At 41.8% G+C, this 21,223-nt stretch overlaps 1 protein-coding gene across 5 annotated transcripts in view; it reads right to left on the bottom strand.

The window, feature by feature from the left end:
• Positions 1-21,223, bottom strand: part of Nf2 (NF2, moesin-ezrin-radixin like (MERLIN) tumor suppressor) — an 82,980-nt gene that overhangs the window by 43,183 nt on the left and 18,574 nt on the right. For all 5 annotated transcript variants that reach the window (XM_034508197.2, XM_034508196.2, XM_076938208.1 and 2 more), the window contains exons 2-4: positions 12,348-12,473; positions 10,425-10,547; positions 7,957-8,040 (exon numbers count right to left, since the gene is read on the bottom strand). In XM_034508197.2, the coding sequence (XP_034364088.1) occupies positions 7,957-8,040; positions 10,425-10,547; positions 12,348-12,473 (333 nt within the window). The remainder of the gene's footprint in view (positions 1-7,956; positions 8,041-10,424; positions 10,548-12,347; positions 12,474-21,223) is intronic.

Raw genomic sequence — 21,223 nt, 5'->3', positions numbered from 1 at the left:
GTATGAGTGTTTTGCATGCATGTGCATCTGTATACCACACGTGTGCCTGGGGCCTGAGGAGGTAATGAACCTCCTAGCGGGTGCTAGGAATTGAACCTGGATCATTCCCCTTTGCTTTTAAAATAGACATCAAGGTAGCCTTATTGTTGTGAGAGGAATTAATTCAGTGAAAAAGTTCTTTCAGCAGAATCTCCACAGCACTTGCATTGCTCAGATATAATATATTTGATCAGTGTAGTAGCCAGATTATGGTTGTGAGCCACCATGTGGGTGCTGGGAGCCTACAGTTCCAGGGAAGCCAGCTCCCTATTCAAACCTCTGTAGGTACCAGGCATGCACAGAGTACACACACAAACACCATGGCAAAACATTCATAGACATAAAATAAAAATATTTCTCTTTAAATGTAAAAAAGCCAGATGGCGATGGCACATCTTTTTAATCCCAGCACTTTGGAGACAGAGACAGGTGGATCTGAGTTAGAGATGAGCCTGGTCTACATATTGAGTTCCAAGACAGCCAGGGATACACAGAGAAACCCTGTCACAAAATAAAATAGATTGCATCTTTCTTAGATGAGAGCCCTGGAGAGAAATCTCTAGAGTGCTGCTGTAAGGCGTCTCTCTTAAGACCCAGCTCCTCACCTGTAAAGCAAGGAGCAAAGCATCTGGGGCAGTCTGTGCTGGATCCTGGGAAGTCAGGATGAGCACTGTGCTGTCTCTCATTACTGCGGACTACAGAGGTTATGACTGAGAGCCATGCTAGTTGCACTAGCAAGCCTTTCAACACTCGCCAACCAAATTTTAACGCAAAAGTAAGCAGATATGCAAAGTTAAAGTTGTAAATTCAGGGCTCAGAGGCTTGCAAGATTAACGACCTCCACTATTAAATTATACCAAGCTCCCAGCTACTACACTGATCAAATATATTACATCTGAGCAATGCAGAGGCAGTGGAGATTCTGCTCAAAGAGCTTCTTCACTGGGCCAACTCCTCTCCCAACATTAAAGCTATCTTGATGTCTATTTCAATGTCTATTTAAAAAACAAAGGGGGAAAAGGCTGGTGTTATTGGCAGTAAATACAAAAGAAAGCTATATGATTCTATAGATGGAAATGACTTTTCCTCATCTTTTTATGCAACAGAAGCATTCTTATTAGATCAAGGTGAATTTACTTTGAAAGTAAAAAGCTGGAGTTTCAAAGCTCTGCTGCTGTGTGGGCCTGTGCTAAGTGTTATATTCATCATTTGGTGTTCCTGCATTAAAAACAAACAAACAAAACAACAACAGAAAACTCCCAACCCTAAATTGCCTACATTTCAGAGGCCACAAAACCTGGTCTTATAGTGCCCCTTATAAATCACTGGAATTTAAATTCAAGAAGGGGGGTGAGGGAGGGTTGAAAGATGGCTCAGTGGTTAGCACTTCCAAAGGTCCCGAGTTCAGTTCCCAGAACCCATATGGCAGCTCACAACTGTTTAACTCCAAGATCTGACACCCTCACACAGACATACATGCAGGCAAAACACCAATGGACACAAAATAAAAAATTTTTAAAATTCAAAAAGGGGACAGCTGGGGATGTAGCTTACCATGTAAGAGACCCATGTTCAATTTTAAAAACTAAAACAAGCTAAGCAAATTTCAATCACTTTGAGAAACTGACAATTAAGATAAAATTCTTGGTGTGGTGGAATAGGCTGAAGACAAGGCTCAGCGGTTAAAAGCACTTGCTGCTTCTGCAGAGGACCCAAGTTCTACTCCCAACACTCACACGGTAGCTCACAACTGTATGCAACTCCAGTTCCAGAGTATCCGATGCTTTCTTCTGGCACCCTGGACTTTGCATGCACATGGTACACAAATGTATATGCAAGCAAAACACCCATATGCATAAAAAATGTAAAATTAAAAAAATTGTTGGGCTGGTGATATAAGCTCAGTGGTTAAAGGTACTTGCTGCCAAGCCTAATGATTAGATTTCTAGCCCAGGAGCCCATGATGGAGTGAGAGAACTAACTCATGAAAGTTGCCCTCAGACCTCTACATCCAAGCCTTGGTACAGGAGTTGCATCCCATCCCACCCCCACTCCTGCTAAACAAAATAAATATAATTTTTTAAATATTAAAAAAAATTTTCGCTGGGTGGTGGTGGCGCACGCCTTTAATCCCAGCACTTGGGAGGCAGAGGCAGGCGGATTTCTGAGTTCGAGGCCAGCCTGGTCTACAGAGTGAGTTCCAGGACAGCCAGGGCTACACAGAGAAACCCTGTCTCGAAAAACCGAAAAAAAAAAAAATTTTCCAGGCTGGAGAGATGGTTCAGTAGTTAAGAGCATTCACTGCTCTTCTAGAGGTCCTGAGTTCAATTCCCAGCAACCACATGGTGGCTCTCAACCATCTGGAATGGGATCTGGTGCCCTCTTCTGGTGTGTCTAAAGAGAGCTACAGTGTATTCACATACATAAAATATATAAACCTTAAAAAAAATTTTCTTTAAAAAAAAATCCAGGTGGTTGTGGTTGCATGCCTTTAATCCCAGCACTCAGGAGGCAGAGGCAGAGGCAGGCAACTCTCTGAGTTCAAGGCCAGCCTGGTCTACAGAGTGAGTTCTGGGATAGCCAGAGCTACACAGAGAAACCCTGTCTCCAAGAAACCAAACCAAACCAACCAACAGCAACAAATCCCATAAAACATCATGGGCCCATGAGATACCACAGCAAGTAGATGTGCCTGTTGTCAAGTCAAGTCTGACAACCTGAGTTTAATCCCCAGAATCCATATGGTGAAAGGAGAGGACTGACTCCTGTATGTAGCCCTCCAACCTCCACATGCATGCTATAGTAGACACATACACACAGTAATAAACAGATAAATACATAGTTACATTTTTTAAAAGATCAAATTCTTTCATGGGGCAAACACTTTAAAACTTGCCTTTTGCTGCTTTGGGGGCTGTGAGTAGCACTCAGTGGCAGACTGTTGATTGACCAAGTCTGACCTCTACAAAATCAAAAGCTCACCACTTAACCCTGTAAGCCTGCCTGTCTCCCTGTCTCTCTGTCTCTGTCTTTCTGTCTCTGTCTCTCTCTTTCTTTTCTATTTGCAGGAAGTTAGGTGAGTTGGTATCTCCTATGTTGTTTAGGCTAGTCTCAAACTCCTAGGCTCAAGCAATTCTCCTGCCTCAGACTCCCAAGGAGCTAGGCCTACTTAGCCACTTGAAAAGTTAAAAGTAGTCTCTTTCTGGATAGTACAAAACTCCTTTCTGTACATTCAATGAAAAATCAGACCAAATGTTCTGAACAGGTTTTAATAAAACAAATGTTTTTCTTTTTTCTACTTTTCTTTCTTCTTTCTTTCTACCATCTGTGTAAAATAGATTCTGACTACACACAGTCACTAAATAGAAATTGAGGATTTAAAACTATAAACAAAAATCCGTAAGAGGCCAGATGAGAGAGGATGGGCACGATGACGGTCTGTGAGATCATTCCTAACCCTGACGACGCCTGACACCTGACAGCAGACACAGGTTGTATCATTACAGATGAGCACTATAAATCAATCAGAAAAAGACAAAAACGCCATAAAAAAAAGGGCAAGTCACGAACTGCCATTGCAGAGGAAAAAGGAGCAGAGGGCCAGATCCTTAGTCCCATAGCAAAGCTATGTAATGTCTTTTAAAGCCTATCTTTTTTTAAACAGGTCAGCAAAACTTTAAAAGACTGATCGTATCTACTGATGTGCAAAGCAAGTATTCTCACATACTGCTCCTGGAAGTTAGACTGGAACACACTTCTAGAAGGCATTTATGTAGTATTTGAAGAAAATTTTACATATATGAAATTTACTGGGCTCTGGAGAAAAGAGTCCTACTGTGTAGCTCTGGCTGGCCTGGAATTCACTATATAGACCAGGTGAGCAGGTCTTGAGCTCAGAGAAATGGAGTCTGCCTCCCAAGTATTGGGGTTAAAGACATGTGTCACCAAGCCTGCATCCTGCCTCTGGGATTACACACATATACCACCACTCTGCATTTCCATGCTGCTCAAGATAAAACCCAGGGTTAGTGCATGCTAGGCAAGTACTCTATTGAAAGGCATCTCCTGTCCCCTCCTAGACAAAAATTTTTTTTGGTGGGGAGGGGTGTTCTAAACAGGGTTTTTCAGTGTAGCCCTGGCTGTCTTAGAACTTACTCTGTAGACCAGGCTAGCCTAGAACTCACAGAGATCTACTTGCCTCTGCCTCCCAAGTGCTAAAATTAAAGGCATGCACCATCATGCCTAGCCCTTCATAGACATTTTTAAAAAGATTTATTTATTTTTTATTTATATGAATATACTGTAGCTGTCTTCAGACACACCAGAAGAGGGCATCCGATCCCATTACAGATGGTTGTGAGCCACCATGTGGTTGCTGGGAATTGAATTCAGAACCTCTGGAAGAGCAGTCAGTGCTCTGAACTGCTAAGCCAAAAGTTAGTCCTCTCCTATATCCAACCACTACCTGAGGTGTGAACCTCATAGTCTCTGACTAAAACAATCACTTATTAATAGATATCTCTATCTTGTTGTTTCTAGACTTACTCTATAGACTTGACTTGACTGGAATTTGCAATGTTGACCAGGCTGGCATTAAACTCACAGAGATTCATCTACATCTGCCTCCCAAGTGCTGGGATTAAAGGTGTGTGCCATCACACCGGGCACTAATCAATCTGTTCATTACATATCTACCAAATGTTCCGTCAAAACAGAAACCCCTCACTGGCTCAGCACATCCACCTCACATCCACCAGCTAATGCTAAGGCCTTTCATGATCTGCTCCTTAAGAGCTTTCATCTTCAGCTCTTCCATTGTGCTTTTATATGCACTCAATTTCTTAACTGAATTGCATTTAACTACACTTGACACTTTAGAGTAGAGTCCCATTGGGGTTTTTTTGTTTGTTTGTTTTGTTTTGTCTTAAGACAGGGTCTGTCTGTTGAGTCCTGGCTCTCCTGGAACTGGGTAAGTGGATCAGGCTGGCCTTAGAATTACGAGAGTGACTCCTATCTCTGTTTCCCAGTGGTAGGATTAAAAACATGCACCACAATGCCTGGCCAGATTCCTTTATTTTTAATTTATGTGTATGTGTGAGCCTTTTTGAGTGAGTATATGTGTGCCACATGTATGCAGGAACCCTCCCTCAGATCAGAAAAGGGCACTGGATCCTTCGGAACTGGGGTTGTGAGCTATGGATGCTGAGAAGTAAACAGGTCCGATTCAAGAACAGTAAGCCTTCCTAACTTCGGAGCCACCTCTCCAACTCTATCTTCCACTATTCTTTTCTTCCTTCTGAATGTTGGGAGTCTACAGGCAGCAGCAAGATTCATAAATACCATCCCATCCTCTCCTAGTAATTTTCAGTACAAACATATTTCAGAAAGAAAGGAAAACACATTTGAAACACTAAACTGTCTATATAAGATCCAACAGGTAACTTAAAAATTGCAAGATTGTCGTCTCACTTGTCATGTGATTGGTCCATTCTTTTGATTCTAGCATAACTCAAACTTGAACCAAGAAACGTGGTTCTTGTTAACTGGACCATGTGATTAAATTTATTTGTATTTATACCTTGAAGTTAATAGTTTCTTTATGGTTTGAAGTTAAGTGTGTCTATATCACTCCAACAGCTGAGATACTGTAATGAATGCATCTGCACATAATTACATTCCATGTGTTAATGAGCTTGATCCATTTCCCTCCATAGTTCTATAGAGTTTCTTTCTGCTTCATAAAGGTTAAGAAGAAAATTAACTGTACATAAAAGAGACAGTATGGCTTACTGAAAAAGTTCAGATAAAGTTGTTTTATCTTATAAACAAAACTAGTTTTTTGTATGACCACTACATACCTCACGAGACAGTGAGGGACAAGAACAAAGTGCTGGGTCAGGCAGCTCAGACACCTAGGTTTCCAGGTGTCTCTACCCTCCATCCCAGTCTGCTTCACTCCTCATCAAGAGGCAGGTAACTCTATGGTAAAGCACTTGCCTCACATGTGTAAGGCTTTAGGTTCAGTCCCCTGACATGAAAACAAAAACAAACAAAAAGTAGTCTGCACATTCTATAAGTATAGAAATAATGTAATAAGACCGTGACTTTGGAAAAAAAAAAAAAAACAGTCATCTCTTCTAACCTTTAATCTTGTCACCAGGAAAACAAGCTTGTATAAGCCTTGGCTTCCAGAAAATACTTCACGGAATATCTTCTGAAATAGTCTGTTGAACACTTTGCTAAACAACGAGGTAGTTAATACTAAGCAGTAGTCCAAGAGAAACTGGTAACATAGTTATAGTAAGCCCTGGTTTCCCGAATGTAAGCAGAGCCTCACACCAAACCACTTGGTGGTTTGGAGCTCACAGGGACTTAACTGCCTGCCTAGTATTAAAGGTGTGCACTACCACACCCAGCCCAGATACAGACTTTAAAAGCCAGAGATTACCTTTATTTATAAGATTCTTAAATTTGACACCGGAAAAAACAGAGCACCCGCCTCCATATGAACCACATATGTTGTCTGTGAATCACTTTCATCTCTAAATTGGCAGAAGCCAAATAAGTAGGGCTTTCCTACAGTGAAATCTGTTCAAGCAAACATCTGCTGGTTCCTTGAAAAATGATCCACACCCTTCTGCCCCCACACAGGTGGCCTTTGAATTTGTGACCCAAAACCTTTGAGACTGGGATAGTACCCTTGAGAGTTTGAGTTAGACAGAGAACGCATGCAGGAAGGGGTCAACTCTGGGGCATGTATGTGGATCTAAAGAGAGTGATGATGAATGCTTCGTCACCACCAGGACTGAAAGGATGCCTCTCTCCTCTTACTAATACTCTTGATCAAAGCATAAAAGGAGCATATGCTTTATTTGAACCACTGCCCATTTTCTGTTTTCTCAATTACTTCTTTTTCAAGGGAGGCATAAAATACAATTCTAAAGCCATAGATTCTGTCTCTAGCTTTACCTGTGAAGGTACCAATGACCTTGAAGAATCAGTGGGGGCAGAAGCTGCTGTAGTGTCTGCATCTGACAGTTAACAAGCCCCTCGTCCCATCCTTGTGACCCCATCCTTGTGACGACTCAGCAGACGCTAATGAGTCATCGAGTGATTAGACTCACTGTGCTCTACTGGCCTGACCACATACACATTTCAAAACCCACTTCCCAACTTAAATGACAAGCAAGCCATGCCTAGCTTTGATCTGAAGTTGCATTAAAAATGTGATTGAGGTAGGAAAACCAAGGGTCATGAAACTCTCTGGATGAAACTCTACCTGACTTTATAAGATGGGACAAAAACACAATACTCAAAGATGTTCATCTCCCACCACCCCTGGTCTGCAGTCTATGCGAAAATGAATGATTTTAGGCTAATGAGACAGCATCACTGGGCCCAGCAGGCTCAGCAGACCAAGCTCCTGCAGTCTAGCCACATGCACAAAATATGCCCACCAGGGCCTCACCAGGAGTGTAGTTTCTAAGAATGTAATCTCTGGGAAGATGAGTTTAAATGGAGGATCTGGGTCTTGCTGACCTAACGGCCTCATTTGATCATAATTAGAGACCATAAATTCACTTTTCCTGACTAATAAAATGAAGCTGATGTGATGAATTTAATGAGCCACATGTGCATAATGAGATTACACAGAAAATTCATCTTTTTAAGTGATTTCACTTAGGATGAATTGTAAGTCATTAGAATGATATGCTTGTCACATAGTACACAACACACATGCGCATATACAAAACATACAGATGTTGAGGCAGCAACAATAGATGCCCAAGTCTCATGACATCTTATTTGGGGGGAAAGTTGTTCTGAAGTCCCAAAAATTCACAAAGAAATGGAAAACTGTAAGCATCCGATGGAGTTAACGCTGAAGAAGAACACGTCCCCTTTCTTTGCACCTACCTTGGCCTGGACAGCATATGACGCCAAGAGCACAGACGCCTCAGGAGGGCAGTAGACCTTCTCATCCAAAATCTGCTTCTTCACCTGAAAGGGGCAATGAGGGAGATAGGCAATGGCATGTGTGGACACAACAGATGGCTGCAGTGTATTCTAAATGAGGGCTGCAAAGCAGCCTGTTGGATTTTTTGACAAAGAGAACTTTTTTTTTAATGTTGCAGACGAGTTGAGAGTTCAGCCACTAAGAAGCTATCAGTAAGATAGCTGCACAAAAGTCAGCAAGATCTGCTGGCCAGGCAGTGTCAGTGCACATGACTTTAATACCAGCATTGGGGAGGCAGAGGCAGGTGGATCTTTGAGTTCAAGGCCAGCCTAGTCTTTGAGGTGAGTTCCAGGACAGCCAGAGAAACCCTGTCTCGAAAAACAAAAAACAAACAAACAAAACAAAACAAAAAACAAAAACCAAACAACCAAACAACAACAACAAAAACCTCCTCCCATCACCCAAGAAAAAGATATGCTTGGTTGCAGCAGAGACTGACAAGGTGGCTATGACAAGAGCTAAGGCTCACTGCACTTTCTGTCTCAGTGTTGGCCCCATGGCACACTCACAGAACTGCAGGAGATAGAGTGTACTTTCAAATCTTCATATAAGACAAAAGTCACCAAGGCCACAGAATTATGACTGTAAAAAAAAAAGCCATCACTTCCAATGTGCTGCTCTAAGGAAAAAGGAAGCAATAAAATTTGATCGATTCAACTTTTAAGTACACATGAGGCTCAGGAAATATAATTCCTAAGCCATAATGTTGAATTAACATATCTCATTACACCTAATTTCTTACAGTGGTGCAGTGTGTGGTGAAGGACAAGAAGGCCACATGAAGTAGGGGCACACTAATAAAGCTAACTGTCTTTTCATTTCATAGTAGTAAATGTTGCCTTCCTCTGTCACAAAAACAATCTAACATTTCAACACAAAGGGAAATCAAGCCAAAGTCACAGGAGGGACAGGTGCTGCCTCAAGAACTCACAGAAAAGCCATTTCTGTAACACTAAAGTAGTCTGGTCTCGTGTAGCTTAAGCTTGTCTTGAGTTTTCTATATAACAGAAGATGACCCTGAATTTCTGATTCTCCTGTGGATTACAAAAGCACAGTATGTTCTCTTTATACAGTGCTGGGGTTGGAACCCAAGGCTTCATGAATACAAGGAAAGCATTTTATCAACAGAGCTACAGCCCAACCCCCAAAGAATCTTTATGTGGCTTGAGTCACACATACGATTTTCCCCAGGCTTTAAAGCCAAGAAAAAAAATGAAAGCTGAGCTGTTCTAAAGCAGTGAAACCTTCAAATCTCCTAGTTTCTTTACAAAAAGATAAAAAAGCAGCCATAACAAAAAACAATCTGAAAGGGCTACGTTTTAACCTAACACACACACACACACACACAGATCTCTTTGGTGAAAGAAACTATTTGGCCAGGCACGGGGGCACACATACTATAATTCCAGCATTTGAGAAGCTGAGGGAAAAGGATCTTAAGCTCAAGTGAGATTCTCTTCTCCAACAAAACAATATAACATGATTTGGAGGGTAATATTCCATTTCATATACTGTATCATGAACACAATACATGGAGATTCCATAGTACAAGGATTGTGTAAAAATCAGAGATACACTTCTGGGAAATCAATGTAATTAATGGCCCGTTACAATCTCTTACATCATGACAGTGGACATCTTAAGGCACATAAGCAGCTTGGGCATCAGTCAATACAGAGAGCCATGCAACTGAGAGGCTCTCTGGCTATGGCAAAGCAAGATTTCCATCCTTAAATAAACCATCTCACTGTGCTCCTAGATGGTCAACCTGTAATTCTGGAACATCTAATTTCTACAGTTTGGTTGAACAATAACTTACTTAAGAATACCACTGCATATTCATTGAGCCTATCTTTAAGGGGCTTGCACTCTAATAAAGGGAGAAATGAAATATATACTCAGAGTAGCACAGAGCAGGCTGTCTGAAACACCTTAGGTGTGGGACAGACCGAGTCACTGCCATTCAGAAGTCCTGCCTCAATGACCCAGATCTTGAACTTTAAAGGAACTTTTTGCTAAGCCTCTGAGGCTTTTCTTTATAATGTCAAATAACTTTTAAGTTAGCCAGAAGAAATAGGGATCCATCTTCACAGAGGATTTATACTGGGGAACTCTGTCTATTCTTCATCATCACACCTCTGCAATTCCATCTGACACCAATTCTCATTGCTAGGGCAAAGTTCTATTCTGAAGATTTTTTTCCATTACTGAACCAAAGGACTATTTGAAGGCAGAACATTTTCTGCAGTGTGGATATGTTTGCAGTCAACTCCAAGGGGTTCACCTGGTCTGCTTCTGAAACCATATACAGATTAGTCCTCTTAGAATGATGGGGGTTGGGAGGGGGAGATAGCATGGGCTAGTGTACCTGTAAGAAAAATAAGTGTTGCGTGATCTCTTGAACTAGCTCCTCCTCAGCATTTTCAGGATAAAATTTGGCCAGGAAGTGAAAGGTAACTGGTTCTTCCTTCGAAACATCATGATCCAACACCTGCAGAATTGCAGAGCAAAAGACATGCTGTGCTGTCCCCTCTTCTTCATGCACTACCTTCAAAGCATGCTTTGCAGGGAAGGTAGAAAATTCCTTCCCGTTACAGTCTTCCCATTTCCTAAAAGCTGTGTTTCTACAGTTGGAAGCATTCACAGAGCCGTCTGTAGCAAGATATAATATCCACTTCACACAGGGGTTCTGAACCAAATCAATCAATAACCCACGGGGTGATCAGAACCACGGTGACAACACCATGATTCTCAAAGCCACAGAAAATAGTTACAAACTAGAATCTATAACTCTAAGATCTTGGGTATTATTGTTTATGGAAGACTGAAAATTTAAAAAAATTTCTTTCTGAAATAACATCTATCTTTATTCTATTTTTCTTATTGCCCATTCTAATAGGTTCCACTGAAATACAGCTTAAACATAATAAACTAGATTTCTGTAAGATCATTTACATGTTATGAATACCAGAAGTGAAACATATCCATCGTGGCAATGCTTTGTTCCTGGAATCTTCCAGAGATGTCCACAAAATGCTTGCAGTGCCGTACGTAAACCACTGCCTTTAATCTTCTAACAATCCCACCCACCCCCTGAAAAGCCTGGACCATCTGGTCTCCAGAGTGAATTCCATTTCAGGACATAAACATGCTACCAGGCTCCATTAACATGTGTCATAATTTATTTCCTTTGAGCAGCAGGTTCTATGACTCCTGATGCCCCCAATCTAATATCCATTTGGCTAACACTCAGGTATGATTTAAAATTCACTTTGCTGAGAATCATAAAAAGATACAGAAAGCTTTGGTGTCTCTCATATATAACTCTTCACATGCCTGCCCAAATTCCAGTGGCAGTCCCCAGGGGATTTAAAATAAACCTAATCTAGGTTGCCCTCCTAGACACTGGCTCTTTGTGATACTGAGTTTCTAATCAATGTAGTGACCACTTGAAACTGATAACCAACAGGAGCTCTAAGCATGAAGGCTTTCACCGTGTACATGCTGTGAACACAATCTGAATACCTCATTTAATCCTAGTAAGACAAGAGACTTCTGCTGGTCATCATGTTATGTATGCAGCAGATGACTTCAGGGGTAACGTTGACAGGGGTAACACTGATAGGGGTAACACTGATAGGGGTAACATTTAGGGTCAGAGTTAGACATGGACTGACTTTGGGAATCAGGGGTCCTTGGGCCCTGTTCTCCAGCCATCTTCACTGTTGGGTGGCCAGGAAATGGATGGGCATGTTTTTGTGTTCGTGAGGCTATGAACCCCTTAGAGGGCATCTTCCTTAAGTCATATCCATTTCCAAATCCCCTTCCAATTGCTAGAACCCTAGATTCCATGTGCTCAAGAAGCCCCGAGAACACTGAGGAGGAAAGAGCATTGCTCCATTATCTCGGGCTCCTTATTCCTTACTAAGTCAGTTGGGTTCTCATGTTCTCAAAGACTTGTTAAAAATCAAAAACCAACTCTAAAGAATAGGAGCCCTAGAAAATCTCTTGCAGACATAAATTGTTGTTGCTGTTGTTCTGAAGTATACAAAGATAGTAGTAATGTCCTGGTGAACCCTGCTCGTCTGAGAGTCTGTGGAAGCTTAAAATGCTTTACAGAACCTGTTTTCTATACACATGACTTTGTTTAAAAAATTGTTCCCTTTTTTGCCATGTCCTTGTCACATCTCAACAATGAACAAATAAACTAAGTGCATGGTCAGGAAAACAAACAAACAAAAACTAGAAAGCACAAGCCTCCCCCACTGGTTTCCCCGAGATCTAGCCCAACCTTCTTGTCCATTTTGAGCCAGGCAACCGTGTCCTTGATTGTATACTGCAGTCCAAAGAACCAGGTTTCTCGAAGCCCCAGCGTTCGGCACACCAAATCAAAGAGGTCCTTCCCTTTCCATTTCATCTGCAATATAACAAACCAACAGGGAGGGAGGGATGATGTGAGCAAGAATCATGATCGGCTCACACACACAACTGTTCTCAGCACTTTCCTCTGTCACCAAAATGGCTGATGAACATTGAATTCTCAAATAATTTTAATGCTTCCCACACAAAACCATGAGTGGGAAAATGCCAATTAGAGCTTAATAGCTTAATTGCTGCCAAGCACACACAATATCTCCTTGGACAATTCCATACAGATCTCAATATCCCTGAAGCTGCTAATTTAGGAAACCTGGTAAATAAGCAGCCTCATTTAGGAGAGTCAAGCCTCCAGAATTAGCCCAGGAAGATGGCTAGCTTGTAAGACACTAACTCCCTTGAGATGTTTTTGTTGATTTTGTTTCAAATCGTAACTCTGTCTTTTGATAAAAGGTAAGTATTCTTTTAACTTATAAAACTAGTGTTACTAAGAAAAAAATTAAATATATAGAAACTGTCCCCAAAGTCACAAACTGTAGAACAGAAGAACAATGAGACTCCATAGGCTAATTGCAGGTCTCTATCAGAATGCTTAGTTAGACCCAAGCAAATGCTCATGTCACAAAGAACAATTCTAAATGTTCAGTGTCCAAACCCACACAATGAAAAGACACAAATATACTATAGTATATCTATTCCATAGACGCACTTTCAAAAGGACTTGACGAATCGCTGCTAAACCTTTTCTCTGCTACTCAATGGTGTAGCTGGAAAAAGCAAGCTCAAACATCTTCATAGAGTAAGAGGATGCAGGGCAGCTGAGTAAATGTTGCCACCTAGTGGCGTTAAGTTAACTAGGTTTTTCCTATATTACTTCTTAGCTACTGTTTGCTGGCTACCCACTCCAACTACCCCATGCATCAGATAAACATTCAACAACACTTGAGTACAGTCATGATCATATGAAACACATGCATGACCAACCAAGATCCAAATGTAAGGGAATGATAAAATTACATTACTGCAGAAGCATCTGCTTCTTTCCCATCCTCATTAGAAACCTCTCCCCACCCACCAGGGATATAGCTCAATCGTCAAGTGCTTGCCACACTAGCATGAGAGCCCGAGTTTGACCCCAACACTCATGTAGAAAGTTGGCTGTAGTGGCCCATGTAATCCCAGCACTGAAGAAGTGAGTACAGTGGGACGCGGAGCAGAGCTCACTGCCTAACAAAGGAACTCCAGGCATCTAGCTTAAATGGGGGAGGGGTCCACAAAATTGCTCTCTGAGTAAGTGCTCTTGCGGTCAAGTCTGAACGCCTCTAACCTGAGTTCAATCCTTGGGACCCATATGGTAGACTGCCCAGATTGCCCTCTGCCCCACATACTATGGCACACTCAAATAGAGGAAGAAAAAAAAGGAAGGAAGGAAGGAAGGAAGGAAGGAAGGAAGGAAGGAAGGAAGGAAAGAAGGAGTAAAATTAGAAGCACAAACAAGGTGAACAGCTCCTGAGGAAGTAGAGGTTAACCTCGATGCTTATGTACGGTGTGTGTCATGTATGTAGAGCTCAGAGGACAACATGGTGGAAGTGGTTCTCTCCTTAGACCTTTCTATAGCTCTGGAGAGCAAATTTGGCTTGTATGTAAGCACCTTTACCCACCAGTCATCCTGCCTACCCCTTTAGCACCCCGCCCCATCCCCAAGTGCTAGGGATCAAACACGTTAGGCAAGTATCCTACACGTACCTAACACTCCCAGTTCCAGTCTATTTTTAATAGATGTGAATGAACAGTCCTTTGCATATACTCAACAGGAGAGGCCATCTCTCTGTTTGCAGCCAGAGTCAGCAACCCAAATGGTAGGACATCAAGACCTCAGCACGTAAGTGGCATACTAACTTTGGTCCTTTGCCAAACAAGGCATTTATCCTATCTATCCTGTAACCTTAGCTCCACGCCTCTCTTGACTATAATAAGGTCCCTGGGATACTTTAATGATATAAATCTTTAGAATAGGGAAAAATAAATGAATTTTATTTTAAACCCCAACTGCTCTCCCCCTTTTACAGTGCTGGGTGATAGACACACCCATTTGACAACTGGACAGAGGGGTTTTTTAATCATTGAAAGGTCTTAATTCTTACAAGTAGATTTAACTGAAGAAATGTTATTTTGGAAAACTGGATGCTTCAGGATGCTGATTGTCCTCTTGTCTCTATTTAAAACAGGACACAGTATATAAATTATAAATGCCTACCTTGCCACAAGATAATGTGCCACTAAAGAACAGGAATTAACTCAAAGAAGTTAAATATCCAAGGGCCAAGAGGATCAGGCTATCACTTCCAATCCACCATAACTCAGAGCCATGACCAGGCCAGGCCTTGGCATAAAAGGCTCCCAACAAGCAGGATGAGCAGAGGGAGGACTATAAGGAAAGCTTCCAAGGGGACAGTGAATGAGACTGCATTCTGGAGAGCTGCAAACCTTAACATGATACTGTATTAATTCAGTGTTCCTATATGCTCCTCTACTTCTTTGTTTTTAAAAATGCAGGCCTATTTTTGTTAAATGCAAAAAGACAATGTCTTTGCCCCCATGGAGCTTGCAATAAAGCGAGGAGGAACAATTCTCAGAACAATTCAGAATGCCCTACTTACATTTTTTTCCTACTTATATTTTAACATCGGTGCAAAGAATCACAGGTTATCAGAACTGGAAATGAGCCTCAGTCCTCAACCACTATGAATCCATGCTCTTAGTGTAAAACTAAGTAAACTGAGTCACCAATTATTTGGTCCCTCTTTTCATGGTAATCCAATGTAGGCAAACCCTAGTCTCACAAACACCCTTTTCCCATTCTGTGATCATCAAATCTTTTGTCCCTACCTGGGCCAGTAAATGACCAATACTGAAACAGAACCCCTTCCCAGAAGAGCCGTACAGCTCATTTTCTGCTCTGTGAGATTAGAGTCCATTTTCCAACAAGTACTACAGAGCCTACCCGAGTAGCTCAGCCATACACTGAGGCAATATAATTACGGAAATAGGCTGTCTGTGGGAGGAAGAGGCAAGAATTCAGGGCAGAAGAGACTTGAACAACAGCTGAGGGTTCAAAGATAGACAGAAGAAACTCTATCTTAAAACAACAAAACAAAAACTACCACCACCACCAAAAAACCACGATCGATCATATCTGATGAGGCTGAAACTGACAGCCAGACTCAGGAGTAGGTGTGTGTGGGAATGACACTTGGTGCCCGAGCAGGTGGCTCACTTCAGCCTTTGGCGTCGAGAACTCATCTGCTTTCTGCCTGTACTCTACTGGGTGAGGAAAAGTTGCAGGGAAGGAACAGTTGCAATCTGGATAAGAGCACAAAGCAGACTTCTGTCATCAAGAAGGCAGTAGGAGAGAAATAGCCTGGGATTGGAAAGGAGACAGCCCCAGAACCAACACTTAAACAAGCTAGAAGGAGAAAAATTCAAAAAGGACATCTACCTTCACTTCCAGCTTGAGCACCTGGTACCACAGGAGAAAAAGAGAAGGAACACAGAAGAAAAAGTAGCACGTTTGGGGGTAACAGATGAGCAAAAGAAAGCAGGTGGCCTGGTAGTGCGTACTTTTAATCCCTGCTCAGAAGCCCAAAGCAAGCAGGTCTCTGAGTTCAAAACCAGTCTGGTCTAGATAGTAAGTTTCAAGTTAACCAAGTCTACCTTGTCTCAAAAAACAAACAAACAAAACAACAACAACAACAACAACAAAAAAAAAAACCACAAGCAAGAAGCAAAGTAGAGATGCCTTAAAGATATTTGATTTAAACTTCAAGCTCTCTGGGCTAGGAGCTGACTCAGCTGCATGTGCCACAAAGCCTAAAGACCCCAATTCCTTCTCTGGGACCTACAAGGTAGGTGTGATGGTTTGTAAATGGTTGGCCCCAGGGAGTAAGAGTGGCACTAGTAGGAGGCCCTGCTGGAGTAGGTCATGAGCTTAAGACCCTCCTCCTAGCTGCCTGGAAGCCAGTTTTCTCCTAGTGGCTTTCAGATGAAGTTGTAGAACTCTCAGCTCCTCCTGAGCCATGCCAGCCTGGAAGCTGCCACTCTCCTGCCTTGATGATACTGGACTGAACCTCTGAACCTGTAAGCCAGCCCCAACTGAATGTCAGTATAAGAGTTGCCTTGGTCATGGCATCTGTTCACAGCAGTAAAACCCTGACTAAGACAGCAGGAGAGAGCTAAGCCCACAACAGGTCATCCTTTGATCTTCATATATGTGCTCAACACAGACAAAAAGTAAATAAATTTAAATTAAAAAACAAAACAAAACAAAAAAAAACTTAAAAGACCTTCACTTATAAAACAAAACATTCTCAGATGAGACAGGAAGATTGCTTAAGCCCAGGAGTTCAAGATAACCCAGGGTAGTACAGTGGGACCTCATTTCAAAACAAAAGAAAATATTTTGTCTAAATAAGTTTTGAGGGTTTTGTTACTGTTTTGGGGGTTTTGTTTGTTTGTTTTGTTTTTTATTTTTGTTTTGCCAGACATGATGGCTTATACCTGGAATCCTAGCACTTGAGAGGTTGAGGCAGGAAGTAAGCTTTGGCTATACAGAGAGACTCAACAATAACAATCAAAACAAAAAGACCTAGAAGTTTTCTGTTTGGTTAATCTTCACATTGCCTATAAAATGTCGTGCTTTTCAACATATTCTTTCTCAAATGCATGAGATCTCCTTTATCTTCCTTATTTGAATTTCTGTTTCTATACAAATAAGAACTGTTGGCCAGAGGTGGTCTAGAGAATTGTCTAGTTCCTGTAGAAGAGAGGTTTGGCTTTCTTGGTAGAAATCAGTTTGCCTGAGCATGATTATTTCTGTCTGGAACTGCACTATGCTGATGCTCAGATGACTCACTGTCATCTGAAGGTCTCTGTAGACTGTAGGAACCTCTAACTAGGAACAGCATTAGTCATCATCCCCAGTGACCAATGGAGAGTACACAGAGTACACAAGACACATCCTACAGCAGCTGTCTAATATGACTGACTAGGTGACATTAAAACCCAAGGCTTAGAGACTTAGATCATAGTTAGCCCATATACCCATTCCTTCTCCAAATGTACAATGAACACACATTGTATCTGAGGACAGCCCAAGGTACAGGGGACCAGTGGATAACAAGGGACAAGTCTTCACATTTATAGTTTTGAGCAGAAGTCAGCCAAGAACAGATGATCATCACAGAGAGGTTCTCAACACTGAAACACTTGATATGACAGGGATACCCAAGGACTGTTGGGTCTCCTAAGAAAAAAAATTCCCTTTTCACAGAAATGACATCTAAACTGACTCATGATGGAAAAAGAAAAGCCAAGAGCAAGATTGGGCTTGGAGAAGAAGACAAGCAGGAAATGGTGTTTCAGAGAGAACAGTTTATACAAAGGTCTAGAACAAAAAGGGTTCTTAGGGGAAATGAAATATTTTATTAGTTTTATTGGAAAATATTTCTGAATTTACAAAAGAACCAAAGTAAGCCAGTGAAATGGTTCAAAGGTAAAGGCACCTTGCCACTAAGCTTGACCACCTGAGTTTGATCCTTAGGACTCACTGGTGGCAAGAGAAGAGATTTCCTCTCAAGCCCAGGAGACTTGAGGGAAGTGGTCTTCACTGAGGAGACACACTGAGCTGGGTCTTGTGGTGAAAGGGGCTGACAAAAGGTCATGCCAGCCTGAAGGCATGTGTGTCTGCACTTGAGACACACACATTCAGATTTGAAAAAATAAGAACTAAACTACAGCTATACATGGTGGTACACACCTGGAAATCCTAGCACTCATAGGGGCTGAAGCAGGAGGATGGAATTCAATGTCTGCCTGAGTGCTATAGTAAGACTTTCAAAAAAAAAAAAAACCAAAACAAAACAAGGGCCATGCCTTTAATCCCAGCTCTTCAGAGGCAACCTGGTCTACAAAGTGAATTCCAGTTCAGCCAAGACTACATAGTGTGTGATCCTGTCTCAAAAAAAACAAAACAAAAAAAAAAAAACAACAACAACAAAAACAAAAAACAAAAACAACAACAACAACAACAAAATCCCCAGCATCTAAACAGGATATTTTGTCAACTGTCTAACTCTACTGCTGGCATCTAATCCACAGAACCCAGAAAATACTCTGGTGACTATTCTCCAGCCTCCTAAGGGTAGAGCACCACTGGTGCTATTCTAGACATACAGAAGACAAGTTAAATCTTACACAAGTTGGGTACCTCAAGATATTAGGGCTTCTTTTCAGGAACCAGCCAAAAAGGTATAGATAAGTGACTTATCTGCCACCAGTATTTACCTCAAGTGCTGTTGCTGTGTGACCTTGGGCAAGTTATTGAACTTCCTTATGCTTTAACAAGGAGAATAAGCAGAACCTGTCTTAGCAGATTGATCTAAGGATTAAGTGCATTCATACATTGAAAAAGACTAAGACAGTGTTGGGCCCGGAGCAAATAAACACTCAATAAGGGGTAGCTCTTGTTAATTCTCACTCTGCCTCCCTCCTTAGATTCTCAAGTAGTGTGCTACTTAAAGCCTCCCGGCCCCACTTCATATCCAGTGATGGATGACAGGTGGGAAAGGGCACCATCAATTCTCATCGAGCTAACCATACTATCACTCATTTGACAAACATTTATTGAGCACCCACTACATCCGAGTCTTTGTGCTCAGCACAGGAGATAAATGATGAATTCAGGACAAGACACAGTCCCTGTCCCTGTCTGACAGGGAAGACAGGTAAATGGATAAGGAAAAAACGAATCTGCTAAGTGCTAACAGAACAAGCTGCTGTGGGAACACAAGTAGAGCCCAGGAAACTTGAGGGAGGGGGGCTTCACCGAGGAGACACTGGCTGAGCTGGGTCTTGTGGAGAAAGCTGACAAAAGGAAGGTCATGCCAGCTTGAAGGAACAGTGTGTCTACACTTGGGTCCAAGCTGTTGCAAAGTAAAGGAATGTTCTCTGCACTTTTCTAGGATATGACAAACAGCATGATTTCCAATCTGCAGTACTGAATGTTCAATGCAGGGCTGAATACACAGCTTTGGTCTGGTACATGTGACAACTTTCATTCTGCACAACTGACCTGGGACCAGGCTGTGTCAGGGCACTAGATCAAAGCAGAAATGCATATAACAATAGTACAAGTAGAAGCCAGGATGAATGGGATGTGTCTCCTATTTATTTTCCTATTAAGACATTCCTAGCCAGGGCTTGATGACACCAGCGTGTATGTAATCTCAGCCCTTTGAAAGATGGACACATATTCTTAGCTAGCCTGAACTGTGGAGAAAACAAACCAGCAACAGTATTTCTGACACCTGATGACACATGAGCCTTCCAGACCTACATTTACATTATGATCGCCCTTTCGTTCTTTTTGTTACTTTTTTTATTTGTGTACATGCATATGTGAATGCATGTCGTCAGAGGACAATTTGTGAAAGTTAGTTCTTACCTTCTACCATTTGGGCCCCAAAACTTTTGAATTGAGGTCATCAGGCTTGGTGGCAAGCACCTTACCTGATAAATAAATCATCTTGGTGGCACTAGATGGCCCTACAGACCTTTAAAATAATCTTTAAAATTACACTTATTTGGGGAGGGGGTGCACACACACATGTGAAGGTCAAAGGACAGCTAGAGGAAGCTGGTTCTCTCCTTCCACCATGTGGATCCTGCACACCAAATTCACATCATCATGGGGACTGGAGAGATGGCTCCACAGTTAAGAATACTTGCTGTTCTTGTAGAGGACACAAGTTCTGTTATCAGCACCCACATGGCAGCTCAGCTCACAACTGTCCTTAACTCCAATTCCAAGAGATCCTAATTCCCTTTTCTGACTCTATGAACATCATATACACATGCAGTGCACATACAGCACATGCAAGCAAAACATGCATATACACAAAATAAAAATTAATAAATCTTAAAAAAAATCAGGTTATCAAACAACTCTACCCACTGAGTAATCTTGCCAGTCTTGTATGCAGGCAGCTGAGAAGCCTGAACTAAGGAATATGTAACTAGCAGATGAATCCTGAGTGTGTATTGCTGACATGGCCATGCCTATCAAGGATCAATGTCTCACACCCACTGGAATTTCAGGAAGTCTTCCCACAGTTTCGAGGCTTAGAATTCAAAACCTTCCTTATTTCAAATGCCAGTGTTTAAAAATGATTGACCAGTATGCAAAACCTAGCAACTACAGTTTTCTCATCCTGGATATTGATAGCCTGAGACTTCTTGTCTACAGGCATGTCCCACCAAGACTAGCAACCTACCCTGCTACATAACAAACATGCAGAGCTTGCTGCACTCAATGCAGCGCCACCAGAGCACACACAATCACATAACCCCAGCTTTTCTGTGTATCTTGGCCATTTCTTTAGTGCCTGTCCTTTCTTTATTCCCTCACTGTCCCTCATCAAGTAGAGAAGCCAAGCTGTGTAGTGTATGGTATTTGAAGGCTTTTTTTTTTTTTTTTTTTTTTTTAAGTTAGGTGTATAGTCTTTTCTGGATAGTTTGTCAAAAATAGAACAGTCTCTGGTTTTCATCAAGTGTACACTTAAACCTATCTCTTTCCATCTGGCTAAAGTATTCAACCTCTGCAGCCCACTTCCCTGGTCTTAGCCAGAGAAAGGCTGAGGCAGGTGTTCACTTTGCAGAAGGAAAGAGTGTAGTTTGTGAAAAGAAGAAAGGTACAAGAGTGGAAAACCAACCTCATTAGGTAGACGCATGCCC

Source organism: Arvicanthis niloticus, chromosome 7 (assembly GCF_011762505.2).
Source record: "Arvicanthis niloticus isolate mArvNil1 chromosome 7, mArvNil1.pat.X, whole genome shotgun sequence".
Classification (NCBI taxonomy): Eukaryota; Metazoa; Chordata; class Mammalia; order Rodentia; family Muridae; genus Arvicanthis; species Arvicanthis niloticus.
The sequence above is the reverse complement of the archived record's forward strand: the minus strand, read 5'-3'. Positions and strand labels throughout refer to the sequence as shown.